An 18,813-nucleotide genomic window follows, 5' to 3' on the forward strand; every position below is an offset into this window, starting at 1 on the left:
AGTGAGCTGAGATTGCACCACTGCACTCCAGCCTGGGTGACAGAATGAGACTCCATTTCAAAAAAACAAGAAAGGAAGAAAGAAATGCGATTGAACTTTGCTCCGTGGAAAGCAACCAGTGCCTTGTGGCTGTTGGGCCCAGTTTTGCCTCAGTTTGTGAGCGCATTCCCAGTTTCCCCGTTGCCTGTGCACACAGTTCGTGGACTCCTTTGAATGATTTCAACATCGCTGTTTCCCCTGTTAAAAATGAGTTGAATAAAACCTTTCTTTTTTTTTTTTTTTTTTTGTTTTTTGTTTTTTGAGACGGAGTCTCGCTCTGTCGCCCAGGCTGGAGTGCAGTGGCGCGATCTCGGCTCATTGCAAGCTCCGCCTCCTGGGTTTACGCCATTCTCCTGCCTCAGCCTCCTGAGTAGCTGGGACTACAGGCGCCCGCCACCGCGCCCGGCTAATTTTTTGTATTTTTTTTTTAGTAGAGACGGGGTTTCACCGTGGTCTCGATCTCCTGACCTTGTGATCCGCCCGCCTCGGCCTCCCAAAGTGCTGGGATTACAGGCGTGAGCCACCGCGCCCGGCCGAATAAAACCTTTCACATGCATTCATTTAAGAACAATAACAGGCCAGCACGGTGGCTCACGCCTGTAATCCCAGTACTGTGGGAGGCCGAGGGGGGCAGATCATGAGGTCAGGAGTTCGAGACCAGCCTGGTCAACATAGTAAAACCGCATCTCCGCTAAAAATACAAAACTTAGCCGCACGTGGTGGTGGGTGCCTGTAATCCCAGCTAATCAGGAGGTTGGGGCAGGAGAATCGCTTGAACCTGGGAGGCGGAGGTTGCAGTGAGCCAAGATCATGCCACTGCACTCACGCCTGGGCGACAGAGCGAGACTCTGTCTCAGAAAAACAAACAAAAAACCAAAAAGGAAATCACCTTCTCCAAACCCTTTATTTTTCTTTTCTTTTTTTGAGATGGAGTTTTGCTCTTGTCACCCAGCCTGTAGTGCAGTGGCATGATCTCAGCTCACTGCAACCTCCGCCTCCTGGGTTCAAGTGATTCTCCTGCCTCAGCTTCCCAAGTAGCTGGATTACAGTCACACACCACCACACCTGGCTAATTTTTTGTTTTTGTTTTTGTTTTGTTTTGTTTTGTTTTGAGACGGAGTCTCGCTCTGTCACCCAGGCTGGAGTGCAGTGGCCGGATCTCAGCTCACTGCAAGCTCCACCTCCCGGGTTTACACCATTCTCCTGCCTCAGCCTCCCGAGTAGCTGGGACTACAGGCACCCACCACCATGCCTGGCTAGTTTTTTGTATTTTTTAGTAGAGACGGGGTTTCACCATGTTAGCCAGGATGGTGTCGATCTCCTGACCTCGTGATCTGCCCGTCTCGGCCTCCCAAAGTGCTGGGATTACAGGCGTGAGCCACCGCGCCCAGCCCACCTGGCTAATTTTTGTATTTTTAGTAGAGACAGGGTTTCAACATGTTGACCAGGATGGTCTCAGTCTCTTGACCTCGTGATCCGCCTGCCTTGGCCTCCCAAAGTGCTGGGATTACAGGCGTGAGCCACCGCGCCCGGCCTCCAAACCCTTTATTTTTCTGAAGACACCAAGGCCCAGAAAAGTGAAGTGTCAGGAATTCCTTCCCTGCCCCTCTCCTTTTCTGATTAATTCTTGGGCATTCTTCAGCCCTGACCCAAATGGCACTGCCCCTTCTCTGGGTCACCAGTCTAGGTCACGGTGCCTGTGTGTTCACACTCTCCGGTTGGCTCGTTCCTTGGCGCTGCACAGAGCATGCCGTGAAGTTTGGGGGGTGGATCGACGTTCCTAGAGTAGCACATGCTTGTTTTCATGGTGTCCACTGTATTTATAATGGTATATTTTTGTAAATAAGCTCCACTGGGCCACGGACACATGGATCATTTTTGCCATTGTCCCTAGCCCTGAGTACAGTGCATGCACTGCCAGCAAGCCCAGCACGTCTACTGGTGGGAGAATGCCACCCCCAAAGCCACAGAGCGTGTCAGTGGTGGCCAGGGCATGAGTCGAGCTGGTTGTCCTGGCTTTGGGCTGGCGTGCCCTCCTGTGCCGCGTGTGGGTGACCTCGAGGTCGCATAGTGTTTAGGAGGTGTGTGTGCCTGGGGAACATAGTGACAGTCATTTGTTACTTAAGAATAAATTTAGCTGGGTGCTGTGGTGCACACCTGAAGCCCCACCTACTCAGAAGGCCGAGGTGGGAGGATGGCTTGAGCCCAGGAGTTCAGGCCGAGGTAGGAGGATTGCTTGAGCCCAGGAGTTCTAAGCCAGCCTGGGCAACATAGCGACACTCCATCTCAAAAAAAAGAAATTCAGGCTGGGCACGGTGGCTCACAGGCTTGAGCCACCGCGCCCGGCTCGATTTCTTCTTAAGTGACAAATGAAGCCAGAGGTTACCCGATGCAGGGCTGGTGCTCTGCCCGAAGTTGACCAGCCAGGCCTAGGAATGCCACTCCCTGCTCCTAAAGCCCTCCGAGGCCATTGCCCAGAGGAGGCAGCCTTATGTCCCAGGGTATGGGGCCCCCAGAGTCTGGGCCGTGCAGCCTCAAGGCACAGCCCAGGGGAGCTGCCCTCACTCTGTCCTCTCCCTAGACTGCCACACCACCTCGCCCCTGTGTTATCCCATATGATCATGGATTTGATAGAAAATGTCCCATGGGGGAGCAGGCGCGGTGGCTCACGCCTGTAATCCCAGCACTTTGGAAGGCCAAGGTGGGCGGATCAGGAGGTCAGGAGATTGAGACCATCCTGGCTAACACAATGAAACCCTGTCTTTACTAAAAACACAAAAAATTAGCTGGGCGTTTTGGCGGGTGCCTGTAATCTCAGCTACTCGGGAGGCTGAGGCTGGAGAATGGCGTGAACCCGGGAGGTGGAGCTTGCAGTGAGCCGAGATTGTGCCACTGCATTCCAGCCTGGGTGACAGAGTGAGACTCCATCTTAAAAAAAAAAAAAAAGTCCCATCGGGGTATTCATCCCAGCCTTGTCTTTAGTGGTGACGATGTAAGCTATTCGCATGCCCCACACTGGGGTTAGTGGTATTCGCTGTGTATGTGACACACCGGCATGGGTCAGTGGTCTTCCTCTGTGATGTGACAATGTCGGTATGGGTCAGTGGCGTTCTGCTGTGTGTGACACACCGGTCTGGATTAGTGGGTGTTCCACCATGTATGTGACACTGGTATGGGTTAGTGGTGTTCGCTATGTATATGAACACACTGGTATGGACTTCGGCCCTGAACACTAGTGACACTTTGAACTGGATGGGTTGTGGGACTACCCTGAGCATTGCAGGGTACTCAGCAGTGCCCCCACTGCTACCTGGAGTGCCAGGAGCATGCACCCCGTAAATGTCTCCAGACAGCACCAGATATTTCCTGGGTGTCCAAGTCGCCCTGGCTGAGGACTGCATGAGTCTGGTGGGAGACTCGCTGCAGTGCCAAGGTGGCCGCAGTCTGCTTGTGACGCGGGCGTGTATCTGAGTCTGAAGGAAGCTGGTTTTTGTGAGCTGCCTCCCGAGCTCGGAGGTGACAGTGGGCACTTTCTCCACAGAGACCCCCGAAGTTGTTCCTTGGAGAACAAAGCGGCGAGGCGCGGGGGCTACAGACCTTGAGGCGGAAGCTAGGGTCTGGTCCACTGTGCCATGGCCTGGGCAGTGGCCTCTGTGGCCTGTTTTGTGGGGTGGGCTCTGTCTTGCGCTTTGTCTCGTGTGGGTGCAGGCTCCCCTTCCTCCCCTGTGGAGCCGGCAGATGGCCCCGGAGCCGGGCCCTGGTGCCTCCCTGTCTGTCATGCAGCTCAGGTCCCTTCCTATGAAATGCACGGCCACACCCAGTGAGGGTTTCTCCTGGGCTCCCCAGTGGGAGAGTGGGGTGCAGCCTGCAGCGGTGCAGGGCCCCCAGGCCTGTGTGAGCCCCAAGGTGGGGAGGTGGATGAGGCGCCTGTCAGTGCTGCTTTCTGCCACCTCCTCTGCCTGGGCACAGGCTCTCTCCTCTGTTTGCTTTTTATTTCCTATGTATTCAGGAACCGTGTGAAATTGCCAGTGCCTGGTTTTGTCCTACAAAATAGCCATTTCATTTGGTTCAACCTGATACTGTGTCTATACACACACGCACAGGCAAATACTTTTTAGAACAGGATCACTCTATTCACAGTGTTCTGTAGAAATTTGTGTTCAGTCTTTTTAAGACACCTTACTATACTGATGCCAACAAAGATTTTTTTTTTTCTTTTTTTCTGAGACAGGGTCTCACTCTGTCGCCCAGGCTGGAGTGCAGGGGTGTGATCTCCGCTCACTGCAACCTCTACCTCCTGGACTTAAGTGATCCTTCTGCCTCAGCCTCCTGAGTAGCTGGGCCCACAGAGTTTGCTTCACCGTACCTGGCTAATTTTGTATTTCTGTAGAGATGGGGTTTCACCATTTTGGCCAGACTGGTCATTCTTTTTTTTTTTTTTTTTTGAGACGGAGTCTCGCTCTGTCACTCAGGCTGGAGTGCAATGGCATGATCTCGGCTCACTGCAACCTCTGCCTCCCAGGTTCGCGCCATTCTCCTGCCTCAGCCTCTCAAGCAGCTGGGACTACAGGTGTGCATGCACCACCATGCCCAGATAAGCTTTGTATTTTTAATAGAGACAGGGTTTCACCATGTTGGCCAGGATGGTCTCCATCTCTTGACCTCGTGATCCGCCTGCCTCGGCCTCCCAGAGTGCTGGGATTACAGGCATGAGCCACTGTGCCTGGCCCAGACTGGTCATTCTTTTATTTTAGAGCCAGGGTCTCCCTCTGTGCCTAGGCTGGAGTGCAGTGGCACCATCCTAGCTCACTGCAGCCCTGAACTCCCGGGTGCAAACAATCGTCATCTCAGATCAATCTTAGTCTCGAGCTGTCACCCAGGCTGGAGTGCAGTGGTGCAATGTTGACTCAGTGCAACCTCCGCCTCCTGGATTCAAGCGATTCTCCAGCCTCAGCCTCCCGAGTTGCTGGGATTACAGGCATGTACCACCACACCCAGCTTATTTTTGTTTTTTGTTTTGTTTTGTTTTGTTTTTGAGACAGAGTCTCACTCTGTCATCCAGGCTGGAGTGCAGTGGCATGATCTCAGCTCACTGCAGCCTTCGCCTCCCGGGTTCAAGCAATTCTCCTGCCTCAGCCTCCCAAGTACCAGAGACTACAGGTGCGTGCCACCACGTCCAGCTAATTTTTTCTATTTTTAATAGAGATGAGGTTTCACTGTGTTAGGCAGGATGGTCTCTATCTCCTGACCTCGTGTTCTGCCCGCCTTGGCTTCCCAAAGTGCTGGGATTACTGTCGTGAGCCACCACGCCCGGCCTATTTTTGTATTTTTAGTAGAGACGGGATTTTACCATGTTGACCAGGCTGGTCTTGAACTCCTGACCTCAAGTGATCCTCCTGCCTCAGCCTCCCAAAGTGCTGGGATTACAGGCATGAGCTACTGCGTCTAGCCGGAAGATTTAATTTTTTAATTGTCAAATCCATTCTCTCTCTCTATAAACATTTTACATTTTATGATAATAAAATAATTTGTGAGCCGACGGCCCTGTTTCCCTGATGCCTGAGGTCTTCCTGGGGTGTCATGGGAGGGCTGAATTCAGGTGTGGGGTTGGCCCCAGGGTACTGAGGGCCTGGGCGAGTATCTGGAATGAGGGAAACAGCTTGGTTCCAGCCAAGAGGAAAGAAACCCAGGATGCTCTGGTCAGGCCAGGACCTGGGCTCAGTCACCATTTCTGGAGCCCAAGCCCGCTGCGTTGTCCTCCCGAGGGGTCCTGACTGGGGCTTTCCAGGAGCAGCCGCCCACTCTGTGTGTGTCCTCTTCCAGGTCGCCGCTGGAACACCGTGAACTAGGAGTGAGTCGGAGCTGCCGTGCTGCCCAGGCCATGGACTGTGAGGTCAGAGGCCAGATCCCCTGCGGGTGCCTTGTGGGAGGTGGGGGGTGAGGGGTAAGGGCCGGCATGTCCCCCAGCACGCCTCCATGAGAGCTAAGGCTGAGCCCACATGGCCCTTACCACAGCTCCGCACAGACGAACCCCGCCCAGCCCCTTCACTGAAGCAGGCAAGAGCCGGGAAGCCCTCCGTTTCCCTGTCCTGCACCTTCCTTGCACTCCACTTTCGGTGCGGCCCCTCCACACAGCGGCTGGGGCTAACTGCAAGGGCAAGGGGGCTTTTGGTTTAAGACCATTGATAGCCATAGGCTGTGGGTCCCAGCACTTTGGGAGGCCAAACAGGAGGATTCCTTGAGGCCAGGAGGTCGAGGCTACAGTGAGCTGTGATTGTGCCAGTGCACTGCAGCCCTGTCCAAACAAACAAGCAAGCAAACACACACAAAAGAGATTTAAAAACAAGAAAGTGGGCATTACATAAGCACTTCATACAATTCTCTCAACTGTAAAAGCAAGACAACAATACTTGTCTAACCCATGCCATTGCTATCAGGAGCAAATAAATCAATAAAGGTCAAATAAAAGTGCTGGAAACTGTAAGGTGTTTCAAAACATTTTTAACCCACTGGATTTAAATTTCCCTTCATAGCTGGGTGAGGTGGCACATAATCCCAGTGACTTGGGAGGCAGAAGCGGGAGGATTGCTTGAGGCCAGGAGTTTGATTGAGAAACCTGGGCAACATAGTAAGACCCTGTCTTTATAAAGATAAAAGCGGTGGAGTTCTGGGAGGGGAGCCCGGAGTCCCCGCGGTCATGGTCCTGCCTTCAGCAGGATGCTCCCTGAAGGACTCCTTGTCTCTCCTTCCCTTTAAATGGTCTGGGGAGAGAAAATCACAGCACACGGGTCAGGAGCCTCTCCACCCACTGCAGCAGAGCCTCCTCCCGCCCCTCCTGCCGAGTTCTGCAGCCTCTGCAGGGCGCCCGGCACCGGGGCCTCGCGCTGTCCTGGCAGCCTCTGGGAAGGCATCTGCGAAGTCTAATGCCTTGGCGCTTAGTGACTGGCGGCCTGTGTCGCGGTTTCTGAACATGGAGAGCACCCAGCACCCAGGAGGTTCTCAAGCTGCCCCTACTGGGCGTCCTTTCCAGAGGTGGGGATGGTGTGGATTTCAGCGTGGTGGCTGGAGGGCTGAGGCAGTGGCTCGAGTTTGATGTTAGTTACGTGAACAGAGGAGATTGCAGGAGCTCCCCCGGTCCTGATCCAGGCTTCTTGTCAGTGGCCAAAAGACCACTCTGTGGGTGCCACCGTCCCTTCCCACCTGCCGCTGCTGTTCCGGCTTCGTGCTCTGGAGGCCTCCGCAGGCAGAACGGAACGCCGCCGTCACAGTGCGGCGCCCTGACTCGCCTGAGGAGGCGCCTGCCCTCCCGCCGCCTCTGCCTCTGCCCGCCCGGTCAGTGAGGGGCTGGATGTCGCCGCGCGCAGCGCTCCCCTTTCCTGCCTTCGGAGGGAGAAAGCCGGGGCAGCAGTGAGGCAGCCCGCCCGGGGCCACAGAGCTGGGGTCACAGCGAAACACTCCGAAAGATTCTTTCAAATTATAGGGTTCAGCCTTTTTTCCCATCAGAACTTTAATTCTGTTTAGATATTTCTTTTTTTCTGGTTTGTTTTATTTGTTTTGAGACGGAGTCTCGCTCTGTCACCCAGGCTGGAGTGCAGTGGCGCGATCTCAGCTCACTGCAAGCTCCGCCTCCCGGGTTCACGCCATTCTCCTGCCTCAGCCTCCCGAGTAGCTGGGACTACAGGCGCCCGCCACCACGCCTGGCTAATTTTTTGTATTTTTTAGTAGAGACGGGGTTTCACCATGTTAGCCAGGATGGGCTTGATCTCCTGACCTCGTGGTCCACACGCCTCGGCCTCCCAGAGTGCTGGGATTACAGGCGTGAGCCACCGCACCTGGCCAGTTCTATGTAGATATTTCTTTTTCTTCCCCTAGTAAAAATAAAATAAAATAAAATACAGTAAAATGCACATAACAGAAAATTTACTGGGTGCAGTGACTCACACCTATAATACCAGCACTTTGGGAGGCGGAGTGGGTGGATTGCTCGAGCTCAGGAGTTTGAGACCAACCTGGCCAACATGGTGAGACCACCATACCTACAAAAACTACAAAAATTAGCCAGGCATGGTGGTGCATGCCTGTAGTCCCAGCTGCTTGGGAGCCTGAGGCAGGAAAATCACTTGAGCTCAGGAGTCTCAGGCTGTAGTGAGACAAGATCGCACCACTGCACTCCAGCCTGGGCAGCAGAGGGAGATCCTGCCTAAACAACAACAAAATCAGTGTTCCTAATTTTCCTTTAAAAAGTGTGGAGAACTTTGCATTATTTTGCTTGTCAGTATCTTCCAACTGCTGCCTCTTTGATTGTTTTGATATTTGATAAAACAAAGACAATGAGATTGGTTTTATTTTTGTTTGGTGCTATTTTTTTGCCAGGTTTGGGGAACAGGATTTTTCCAATTTATGAAACTGCATTGGGTAGGGTAGGCACCATCTTTTTCTTTCTTTTTTTTTTTTTTTTTTCTTTTCTGAAACAGAGTCTCACTCTGTCACCAGGCTGGAGTGCAGTGGTGCGATCTCGGTTCGCTGCAACCTCCACCTCCTGGGTTTCAAGCAGTTCTCCTGCCTCAGCCGCCCGAGTAGCTGGTACTACAGGCACGTGTCACCACGCCCAGCTCATTTTTGAATTTTTAGTAGAGATGGGGTTTCACTATGTTGCCCAGGATGGTCTCAACCTCTTGACCTCATGACCACTCGCCTCGGCCTCCCAAAGTGCTGGGATTACAGGCGTGAGCCACTGTGCCCAGCCAGTACCATCCTTTTCTTTGCACTGGAGCTGGTCTTATTATTTCTGCCTCCATTAGATCACTTTTGTAACATGCCTTGCAGAATTTCCTGTCTGAATCATTTCTCTTAGCATATTTTTTTCCTGTGATCTAAAAGATAAACAACTATCAATTCTTTTATCAAAAGTGGATCTAGAGGCCGGGCATGGTGGCTCACGCCAGTAATCCCAGCACTTTGGGAGGTTAAGGTGGCAGATCACCTGAGGTCAGGAGTTCCAGACCAGCCTGGCCAACATGCTGAAACCCCATCTTTACTAAAAATACAAAAATTAGCCAGGTGTGGTGGCATGTGCCTGTAACCCCAGCTACTTGGGAGGCTGAGGCAGGAGAATCCATTGAACCTGGGAGGCAGAGGTTGCAGTGAGCTGAGATCACACCATTGCACTCCAGCCTGGGCAACAGAGTGAGACTTTGTCTCCAAAAAAAAAGTGGATGTGGAAGATCAAAAAAGGGCATGGTTCCATATTGGCACAGCACAAGCTCTATTCTTGGAATTAAATGACATCCATCTTCCAAGCCTACTCCTGTCCTGTGGGACCAGCCCAGCCTGTCCCTGAAGCACTGGTCCAGACAGGAGCCTGTCCACACAGTTCTCCACCCACTGGGCCCAGTGCTTGACTGCACGGTCACTCGCAGCATCTGGACCTCCTCTGGCAGGTGCCATTCTTTGCTCTCCCTCCCTGCCCCCTCAAGTCTTTGTTTTCTGTGGGATCTTGAGTTTGATAGCCTGACCTGCCATGGTGGCAGTGCTGCTCTGTGTCCAGATTCTGGATGCCTGTTTACCAAGCGCAGGTCAAAGAGGTCCTTGGGCGGCGGCTGCCTGCGTTAGCTTCTCGGGGCTGCTGTAGGCAATTCCAAGCAGGAGAGTGGCTTTAAACAACAGACGCCGATTCCCTCCCGGTTCTAGAGGCCGGAAGGCTGGAATCCCGTGTTGCCTGGCTGCTTCCTTCTGGGGCATTCTCCCGGCTCCTGTGGCTGCCTCTGTCTTCACATGGTGTTCTCTCTGTGTGTCTCTGCTTAAATCTCCCTCTCGTTTCTCTTACAAAGACACCAGTCATTGGATTTAGGACCCACCCTAATCCAATACGACCTCATCTTAACTTGATTGCATCTGCAGAAACCTCATTTTCAAATAAGGTCACATTGGCAGGTACTTGGGGTTAGGACTTGCACACTTTTTTTTTTTTTTTTTTTTTTTTTTTTTGAGACGGAGTCTTGCTGTGTCGCCCAGGCTGGAGTGCAGTGGCCGGATCTCAGCTCACTGCAAGCTCCGCCTCCCGGGTTTTTACGCCATTCTCCTGCCTCAGCCTCCCGAGTAGCTGGGACTACAGGCGCCCACCACCGCGCCCGGTTAGTTTTTTGTATTTTTTAGTAGAGACGGGGTTTCACCGTGTTAGCCAGGATGGTCTCGAACTCCTGACCTCGTGATCCGCCCGTCTCGGCCTCCCAAAGTGCTGGGATTACAGGCTTGAGCCACCGCGCCTGGCCAGACTTGCACACTTCTTTTTGGGTGACACAGCTTAGCCCACAGCACTGCCTGCGTCCTCTCTTCTCTCCTCACCAGGACTGTCGCTTGAGGCAGGAATGAAGCACATCCTGTTTGTGAGCTGTCTCGTGCCATGAGGCTGCTGCATACAGGAACTGTTAGGAATTGATGCAGCGGAATTTTGCATACAATTTTTCCTGTTTTCAGAAACAACTTTGGAGAAGTAAAGGCTGAATAGCAATACACAAGCACCTTATTTGATTTTTATTTTAGATTCAGGGGTACACGTACATGTTTGCTACATGGGAATATCATGCACTGGTGGGGACTGGGCTTCCGGTATTGCCTGGAGAGGGACTGTGTCGTGCTGCCCCGCCCCCGCCTCCCTGCCGTAAAGCGCCCAGTGCCTGCTCGCTCCATCTTCCTGTCCATGGGCACCCATTGTTTAGCTCCCACTTATAAGTGAGAACAGTCAGTGTTTGATTTTCTGTTTCTGAGTTGGTTCACTCAGGGTAATGGCCTCTAGCTCTATCCACGTTGCTACAAAGGACATGATTTTATTCTTTTTTATGGCTGCAGCAATACACAAGCTCCTTATTTTAAGCATTTTTTTTTTTTTCTTTTTTGAGACAGGGTCTCACTTTGTCACCCAGGTTGGAGTGCAGTGGTGTGACCATGGTTTATTGCAGCCTCAAACTTCTGGGCTCAAGTGACCCTTCCACCTCAGTCTCATGAGTAGCTGGGACTACAGGTGCATGCCCCCTTGGCTAATTTTTATTTTTTATAAAGATGGGGATCTTGCTGCCAGGCTGGTCTCAAATTCCTAGGCTCAAGCAATCCTCCTGCCTCTGCCTCCCAGAGTGCTGGGATTACAGGCGTCACGTAGCAAAGCATTAAAACAATTTGCTGATGGGCACTGTAGCTCACGCCTGTAATCTCAGCACTTTGGGAGGCCAAGGGGGAGCAGATCACGAGGTCAGGAGTTCGAGACCAGCCTGACCAACATGATGAAACATCGTCTCTACTAAAAATACAAAAATTAGCTGGGTGTGGTGGTGCACGCCTGTAATCCCAGGTACTCAGGAAGCTGAGGCAGGAGAATCATTTGAACCCGGGAGGCGGAGGTTGCAGTGAGCCGAGATCACAGCACTGCACTCCAGCCTGGGTGACAGAGCGAGACTCCATCTCAAAACAAAAACAAAAAAGCAATTTGCCCTGTAAGAACTGTCCTCTAAAAGTTTTTGGTTTTTCTAATGAAAAATATTATGGGCTTAGAGGATAGAAATAAATCTCTGCCTGCACTTCCATCTTCCCTCCCGCCCTTCTCTGGCAGCCCAGGAGGTCTTTGTGTGTGAACCTGGGCAGATCTCAGCATCCCCGCCCTTCTTTTTGTTTTGTTCTCTCTTCCACCTTACGTCTTTCTCTGCTCTGGGCACACCCAGCTGCAGATGCTACAAGGGTTCACCTTTGTTTGCAAGAATACAGCCCCAAACACAGTCAGTACCCCAAGAACAGTCCCTGCCATCTCCCGCGGCACAGACGCTGGCCGAGCTGCAGCTGCCAGTGCTGCCCAGGGAGCTGGAGAGCTGTCGGCCAAGAGCCCAGCCCCTCCGGGTAGAGCAGGAGCCAGCCCCACCACTCCCTGTGGGGTTTGGATTAAGGACACATCCACCCAAAGTAAACCAAGCTTGGCCGAAGGCAGGTGCCCAGCTGTGGTCACCACTCCACAGTAGTTACTGGAAATCTTCCATCTGCCCAGTACCCTCCTGAGCCCGTGAAGGAGATGAGGGGAAAGAAAGGGGCTCCGCCTGTTGGAAGCACAGCCAGGAAAGGTGGGCTCAGATTGCTGAAGCTTGCGGGGGAACCTGAAGAAAGTGTGCAAGCACAGGATGATGGATGATGCCCGCGTGTCACTCACTCGCCTCCCCAGAACAGCCTGTGGCCTTCTCACCCAGTGGAAGCTCCCCAGCCACGTGTTTCAGGAGGTCCAGCAGATTCCTCTGCAGAGGAATCCCTTCCTGCAGAGTCGGGGCTCGCTCCCTGCCATCTACAGGCGGTGCTGCTTAAAGCCAGGGCCGCAGACCTTGCCTCTGCCTGTTGAGACCTCCTGCAGGGCACTCCAGCCCACAGGGTCCCTCAGCTCTCCGGGGCCTGCGAGGCTCTTTTGGGCTGGCCGCACCTGGAGCTCTTTGCAGGAGGGGCCTCTGGCCTGGCTGAGGTCCCACCTTCCTGACTCCCCTTTCCCCTCAGGTCAGCAATGGTTCCGGCCTCAGGGATGAGTGCGTCACAAACCTGCTGGTGTTCGGCTTCCTCCAAAGCTGCTCTGACAACAGCTTCCGCAGAGAGCTGGACGCGCTGGGCCGCGAGCTGCCAGTGCCAGCTGCCCAGTGGGAGGCCTACGACGAGCTTCAGACGGACGGTAACCGCAGCAGCCACTCCCGCATGGGAAGAATAGAGGCAGGTAGGTGGCCGGCCCCACCTCCTTCCCCAAAGCCGGGCTTTTCTGTCGCCAGTTACTGGGCTCAGCCTCCGCGTCTGCAGTTTCAGCGACCACGTAGGTTGGTGTCACTTAACCACTTGACTGATTGGTCTCTACTTGATTCCCTCCAGTGCTGCTGAACTCACTGCCCACCATTTTTGGGTGACTCTGTTAGAAAATTCTTCCTGCCGGGCGCGGTGGCTCACGCCTGTAATCCCAGCACTTTGGGAGGCCGAGGCGGGCGGATCACGAGGTCGGGAGATCGAGACCATCCTGGCGAACACGGTGAAACCCCGTCTCTACTAAAAGAAATACAAAAAACTAGCCGGGCGTGGTGGCGGGCGCCTGTAGTCCCAGCTACTCGGGAGGCTGAGGCAGGAGAATGGCGTGAACCCGGGAGGCGGAGCTTGCAGTGAGCTGAGATCCGGCCACTGCGCTCCAGCCTGGGCGACAGAGCGAGACTCTGTCTCAAAAAAAAAAAAAAAAAAAAAAAAAAAAAAAAAGAAAATTCTTCCTTTCTGATGAGCCAGAATCCCATGTACTGGTCTTGAGTCCCTTGTCTGGACCTACATAGAATGGTGTTTTTATCCAGTTTCCCAAATGTGATTCTGATGCAAAGATTGCAAACCACTTGTCTGGATTATATAACCCAAGGGGTTCTCTCACTTGGCCTTATATCGTCTCAAGGACCTGGAGCTTTAAATGCTGGTGCCTGCGTCTTGCCTCCAGAGATTCTGATTGGTTGGTCTGGGCATTGCTGGGTCTGGGCAAAGCCCCCAGGTGGCACTCCCGGCGCGGCCCCTGTCTCCCCAAGCGGGCCTGGCTGATTGTCCCATTGATGGAGGCCCACTGGTTTCACAGTGACTTCTGCCCCTGTCTATACCTGACACTTTGCCCCGTGATTACCTATACAAGAACACAGAAGCATTTGGAACCTCATTTCCAGGTGAGGAAACCCAGGTCCAGCGAAGGGTAAATGACTGGCTCCAGATCACACAGCTTGCGGTCATGTCACCGCCTCACCGCCGGGACGTAGGGCCAGGCCCCCGCTCAAGCTGGGGTTCAGCTGCCCTCGCACTGTAGGGCACAGCTTCCAGGCCACCGTGGTCTCCAGACTGCTCACCTTTCCTGTTGCTAATCCCTGCGCTCTCCTCCAGCCTCCAGCTCCACTCGCCTTTGCCAAGGGGCTGCTTCTGCAGACGGGCTGTCCCAAGCGGAGGCTGGGGGCGTGTGGAGGCTCACCCACTTCCAGATCCGGCCCTGTGACGCTGGCTTTCAGTAGTGTGCACGTTGGAATTACACGAGGAACCTTTCCAAATGCAGGCCTTGGGCCCTACTCCAGCTGCCTGCATCAGGCTGTTTTAGCGGGGGAGACTGCCCAGGTAGACTCCCACCCTGGCCCAGGCCTTCCGAGCTCAAGGGTTGTGCTGCCCTCTGGTGGCTGTGGGGGAGACCAACAGCTGACCCAGCCTTCTGCCTCCCACCTGTCTTAGATCAGTGCTTGAGAACGTGGCTGGAGTTCCCCACTAGCCTGGGGTGGGGGTGGGAGGGTGGGAGGAGGTGTCTGAGAACGTCTCTGCCTTCTAATCCAGCCAGCACGTCTTCTGGCTGGCTCTGAACTGAGGAGAAACCCCGGATCCCCTTGGGAAGGTCCAGGAAGGGCAGGAGTGGACGGGCACAGCTCTGCTGTCAGCACTGCTGTGGGGGCAGCTGCAGCCCCAGTCTGCCCTGGTGTTTTTCTCTCGCTCTTTTCTCCACACCGGCCTTCGCCTCTAGACTGAGAAACCGGGCTTGACTCAGGTGGCACCGGCAAAAGTGATCATGGCAGTTCACTTAGCCTGACCGGTGCTCTGGTGGGAAAGTGGTGTGTGAATCTGGTCCCTGGCAAGCCTGGGAAGAAGGGCAAGGTAGAGACTCTGGCTGCCGGGGTTTCTTTGGTGAGTCCGCTCACTTGGCTGGACACAGACGGATCAGGAAAGATTCCTGTTGCTACTGGGCTGGTGGCCAGAGGGAGAGAGGACGTGTCCGTAACTGAAGCAAGGTGGATAGGCTTCGGGGACGAGCGAGGCACAGATTCGGTGCTGGGGGAGCGATGAGGTGCTGGAGGAGCTGGGTGCTCTGCTCTGCAGGGAATCAGGAAAACTGTGGGGCTGCAGCTCCCGTTGAGCTGGGCCTTGGAGGCTGGGTACATGTGGTTCCTTGGAAACTGGGAAGAGGGAATGGCCCTCTTTTAAGCAAAAGCCCAGCGGCTATAAACGCTACAGTGAGGCTGGGTGCAGTGGCTCACGCCTGTAATCCCAGCACTTTGGGAGGCCAAGGCAGGTGGATCAAGGTCAGGAGTTCAAGAACATCCTGGCCAAGATGGTGAAACCCCGTCTCTACTAAAAAAAAATACAAAACTTAGCCAGGCGTGGTGGCGGACGCCTGTAATCCCAGCTACTTGGGAGGCTGAGGTAGAGAATTGTTTGAACCCGGGAGGCGGAGGTTGCAGTGAGCTGAGATCATACCACTGCATTCCAGCTTGGGTGACAGAGTGAGACTCCGTCTCAAAAACAAAAGAAAAAGAAAAAAAGCTACAGTGAATAGTTGAGTTTGCCTAGGAAGCGTGGAAGTGAAGTCGTGTATTTTGAGCTGGGTCATGACTTGTCACTTAAGCAGAGGTGAGCCCTTGAGAGGTTTTGAAGAGAAGCGATGTGGCAGCCATACTGTATGTTCCACGGACAGACTCCAGGGAGGCCGTGAAACCCCCAGAGCACAGCTTCTAAGAACGTGCCCACTCCTTGGCACCTCACTTCCCCCAACCCTGCCCTGCTCTGAGGTCTGTGCTGTGAAGGTGGCAGAGTAGACTGGACGGCGGGGAGTGGGACTGTCATCATCAGATGAGAGCTAACAGTGGCAGAGGGTAGGCAAAACACTTGTGTTTGCAACATAACGTGAGATTTGACAGCTGACTGAGGGCGGGAGCAGCAGCCAAAACCAGAAAAGCCAGAGGGAAGTTGCAAGCACAAAAAAAAGTAGAAGATTTAATGGGAGAAATAACAATAGCTGGCATCTATTGAACACTTACTAGGAGCTAGGTACAGGCCCGTTCATTCATTTATACAATTAAAACTTTTTTTAAGAAACAGGGTCAGGCCGGGCGCGGTGGCTCAAACCTGTAATCCCAGCACTTTGGGAGGCCGAGACGGGTGGATCATGAGGTCAGGTATAGAGACGATCCTGGCTAACACGGTGAAACCCCGTCTCTACCAAAAAATACAAAAAACTAGCCGGGCGTGGTGGCGGGCGCCTGTAGTCCCAGCTACTCGGGAGGCTGAGGCAGGAGAATGGCCTGAACCCGGGAGGCGGAGCTTGCAGTGAGCCGAGATCACGCCACTGCACTCCAGCCTGGGCGGCAGAGTGAGACTCAGTCAAAAAAAAAAAAAAAAAAAAAAAAAAAAAGAAAAGAAACAGGGTCGTGCTCCATTGCCCAGGCTGGAGGGCAGTGGTGTGATCACAGCTCACTGCAGCCTTGAACTCCTGGCCTCAAGGAGTCCTCCCACCTCAGCCTCCTATGTAGCTGGGATTAGAGGTACGTGCAGTACACCTGGCTCCCTTTGAAAGTTTTTTGTAGAGGCAGGGCACAGTGGCTCACGCCTGTAATCCCAGCACTTTGGGAGGCCAAGGTGGGTGGATCACGAGGTCAGGAGTTCGAGACCAGCCTGACCAACATGGTGAAACCCCATCTCTACTTAAAATACAAAAATTAGCTGGGTGTGGTGGTGGGTGCCTGTAATCCCAGCTACTCAGGAGGCTAAATCATGAGACTTGCTTGAACCCGGAGGCGGAGGTTGCAGTGAGCCGAGATCATGCCACTGTACTCCAGCCTGCGTGACAGAGTCAGACTCCGTCTCAAAAAAAAAAAAGTAGCTTTTTGTAGAGGCAGGGCCTTGCTCTGTTGCTGGTGCAGTCATGGCTCACTGCAGCCTCTAACTCCTGGCCTTAAGCAATCTTCTGTCCTCCACCTCCCAAAGCGCTGGGGTTACAGGCGTGCACTACCACACCTGGTCCCTACAATTGTTCACTGAGCACCTACTGAGTGCCTTGCATTATTTTAAATGCTGGGTATTTGTCAGTGGACAAAACAGATTAAAAAATCATAGCCCTTAGGGAGCTTAGCCTCTAGCAGGGGTGTCAGACAATAACACAGCAAGTGTTGAGGAAGAAACGGAGGCGGCAGGGAGCGTGGTCGTTGAGCTTGGCCGACATGGAGCTGCGACAGTGGTACTTGGGCAGGGGCAGCATGGAGGCTGTGGTCCAGGGGAGCAGGACTGAGGGGCAAGGAGGAGATCTCCGGTTAGAAACGCAGGAGAGATTCTCCAGGGCCTTGCTGGTGCCAGTGACAACTGGGGTTTTCCTGAGACGGGACTGTGAGGAATGGGGGCTCTTGGCGAGGAATGGCGGCTCTAGGCGAGGAATGGGGGCTCTCGGCGAGGAATGGGGGCTCCGGCGAGGAATGGGGGCTCTCGGCGAGGAATGGGGGCTCTCGGCGAGGAATGGGGGCTCTCGGCGAGGAATGGGGGCTCTCGGCGAGGAATGGGGGCTCCGGCGAGGAATGGGGGCTCTCAGGCTGGAGAGGGCGAAGGTGGGTCCGGGATGCTGTCTGCCCACAGGGCCCCTTCCCCAACAGCTGCCCAGGCCAAGGCCAACCCTGCTGGGTTGTGTGGTGTGAGCCATGAGGCTGCTGCCAGGCTCGTACCTCAGGCGTGGTCGTGACACCCCGGCTTCACTGACCCTGCCCGTGGGGACATGGTGCCTGTGCGTGGGAACCTAGGCCTCAGCCGAGGCCCTAAGCTCCGGCACTGCCCAGAACTCAGCTCAGCGCTGGTACCCAGCCCGCCTGCCGTGGCCTTGGGGGAGTGGAGCCCGTGTCCAGTGGGGGCTGGCGCTACACTGTGGGGTGAGGGGCTGGCCTTGTCCCATCGCAGACCTGTCCTTTCCTGGGGCAGGGTGGTGTGGGAGAGGGTATCAGGGCCATTTGCTGAGTCTGCTCTGTCTCTGCCGCCCCTGCCTGAACACTCAGATTCTGAAAGTCAAGAAGACGTCATCCGGAACATTGCCAGGCACCTCGCCCAGGTCGGGGACAGCATGGACCGTAGCATCCCTCCGGGCCTGGTGAACGGCCTGGCCCTGCAGCTCCGGAACACCAGCCGGTCGGAGGAGGTGAGTGAAGGCCTGAGGACCGTGTGGGCAGGTAAGTGAGCCTGATGGGGGCTGTCCCCTGCCTCTCACCAGGCAGCCCACTGTGGCGTGAGGCCACTCAACTCGTGACTGTCCGTTCCAGAACTCTGACGAAGGAACTGGACACAGGGCATGGTTCATTGCTTTTCAGAAGAATTCAGCTGGTTCACATCGAGGAAACCTGAACCTTCAATCAGAGGAAAGAGTGTAGGGGTAAAAGCCTCTAAAAGATGAAGGAAGCATGTTTGGCTGACAGAAGTAACGGGCGCTGTCTTGGGTTGTAGGGGGTTTAATGGTGGTGCCAGTGAGAGCCGTAAGCCCTGGGGTGCCGCCTGCTGGTCTGCGGGGCTCCTTGGTTGGAACCCACACAGCTTTCTGAGCTCTACCGTTTGCTTGGCACTGTGGGGGATACAAGGTTGGTCCGGGGCACCGTGTCCACAAAACACTTAGCAGGAAGGAGAGCTACATCCTCCAACTGCCAAATACAGGCCTGTAGCGATGGGAGCTGAGAGGAGAGAAAGTTCCACTTTGTCGACTCTACCAGCTGAAAACGCAGGCGTCCTCACCTCCTAGAAATCCAGTCATGCTTCTGTTCAGCAGGGCCAGCCTGTGACGTCCCCAGCAGCTGCCTAGAACGCAGGAGTGGCCGGCACACTCCCATTAACTCTGCATGTGTGCCAACGGGCCTGACGGTCCTCGCCAGCCTCATGGTCTGTGTCCAGTACCCCCCATGCAGTCTCCTTCCTCGCCTCCATTCAGCTAGGTCTGCACCAATAAAATGGGCCTGGGCCTGAGGTGTCGCAGGT

The 18,813-nt window shown here is 54.3% G+C and overlaps 1 protein-coding gene across 1 annotated transcript in view; it reads left to right on the plus strand.

Annotated features, from left to right (window-relative positions):
- The window catches only part of BID (BH3 interacting domain death agonist), a 36,450-nt gene that overhangs the window by 14,473 nt on the left and 3,164 nt on the right, over positions 1-18,813 (plus strand). Inside the window, exons 2-4 of the mRNA XM_050746433.1 lie at positions 5,863-5,932; positions 12,559-12,769; positions 17,850-17,989. Coding sequence (XP_050602390.1) covers positions 5,921-5,932; positions 12,559-12,769; positions 17,850-17,989 — 363 coding nt within the window. The 5' untranslated portion in view covers positions 5,863-5,920. The remainder of the gene's footprint in view (positions 1-5,862; positions 5,933-12,558; positions 12,770-17,849; positions 17,990-18,813) is intronic.

This window comes from Macaca thibetana, chromosome 10 (assembly GCF_024542745.1).
Source record: "Macaca thibetana thibetana isolate TM-01 chromosome 10, ASM2454274v1, whole genome shotgun sequence".
Taxonomy (NCBI): domain Eukaryota; kingdom Metazoa; phylum Chordata; class Mammalia; order Primates; family Cercopithecidae; genus Macaca; species Macaca thibetana.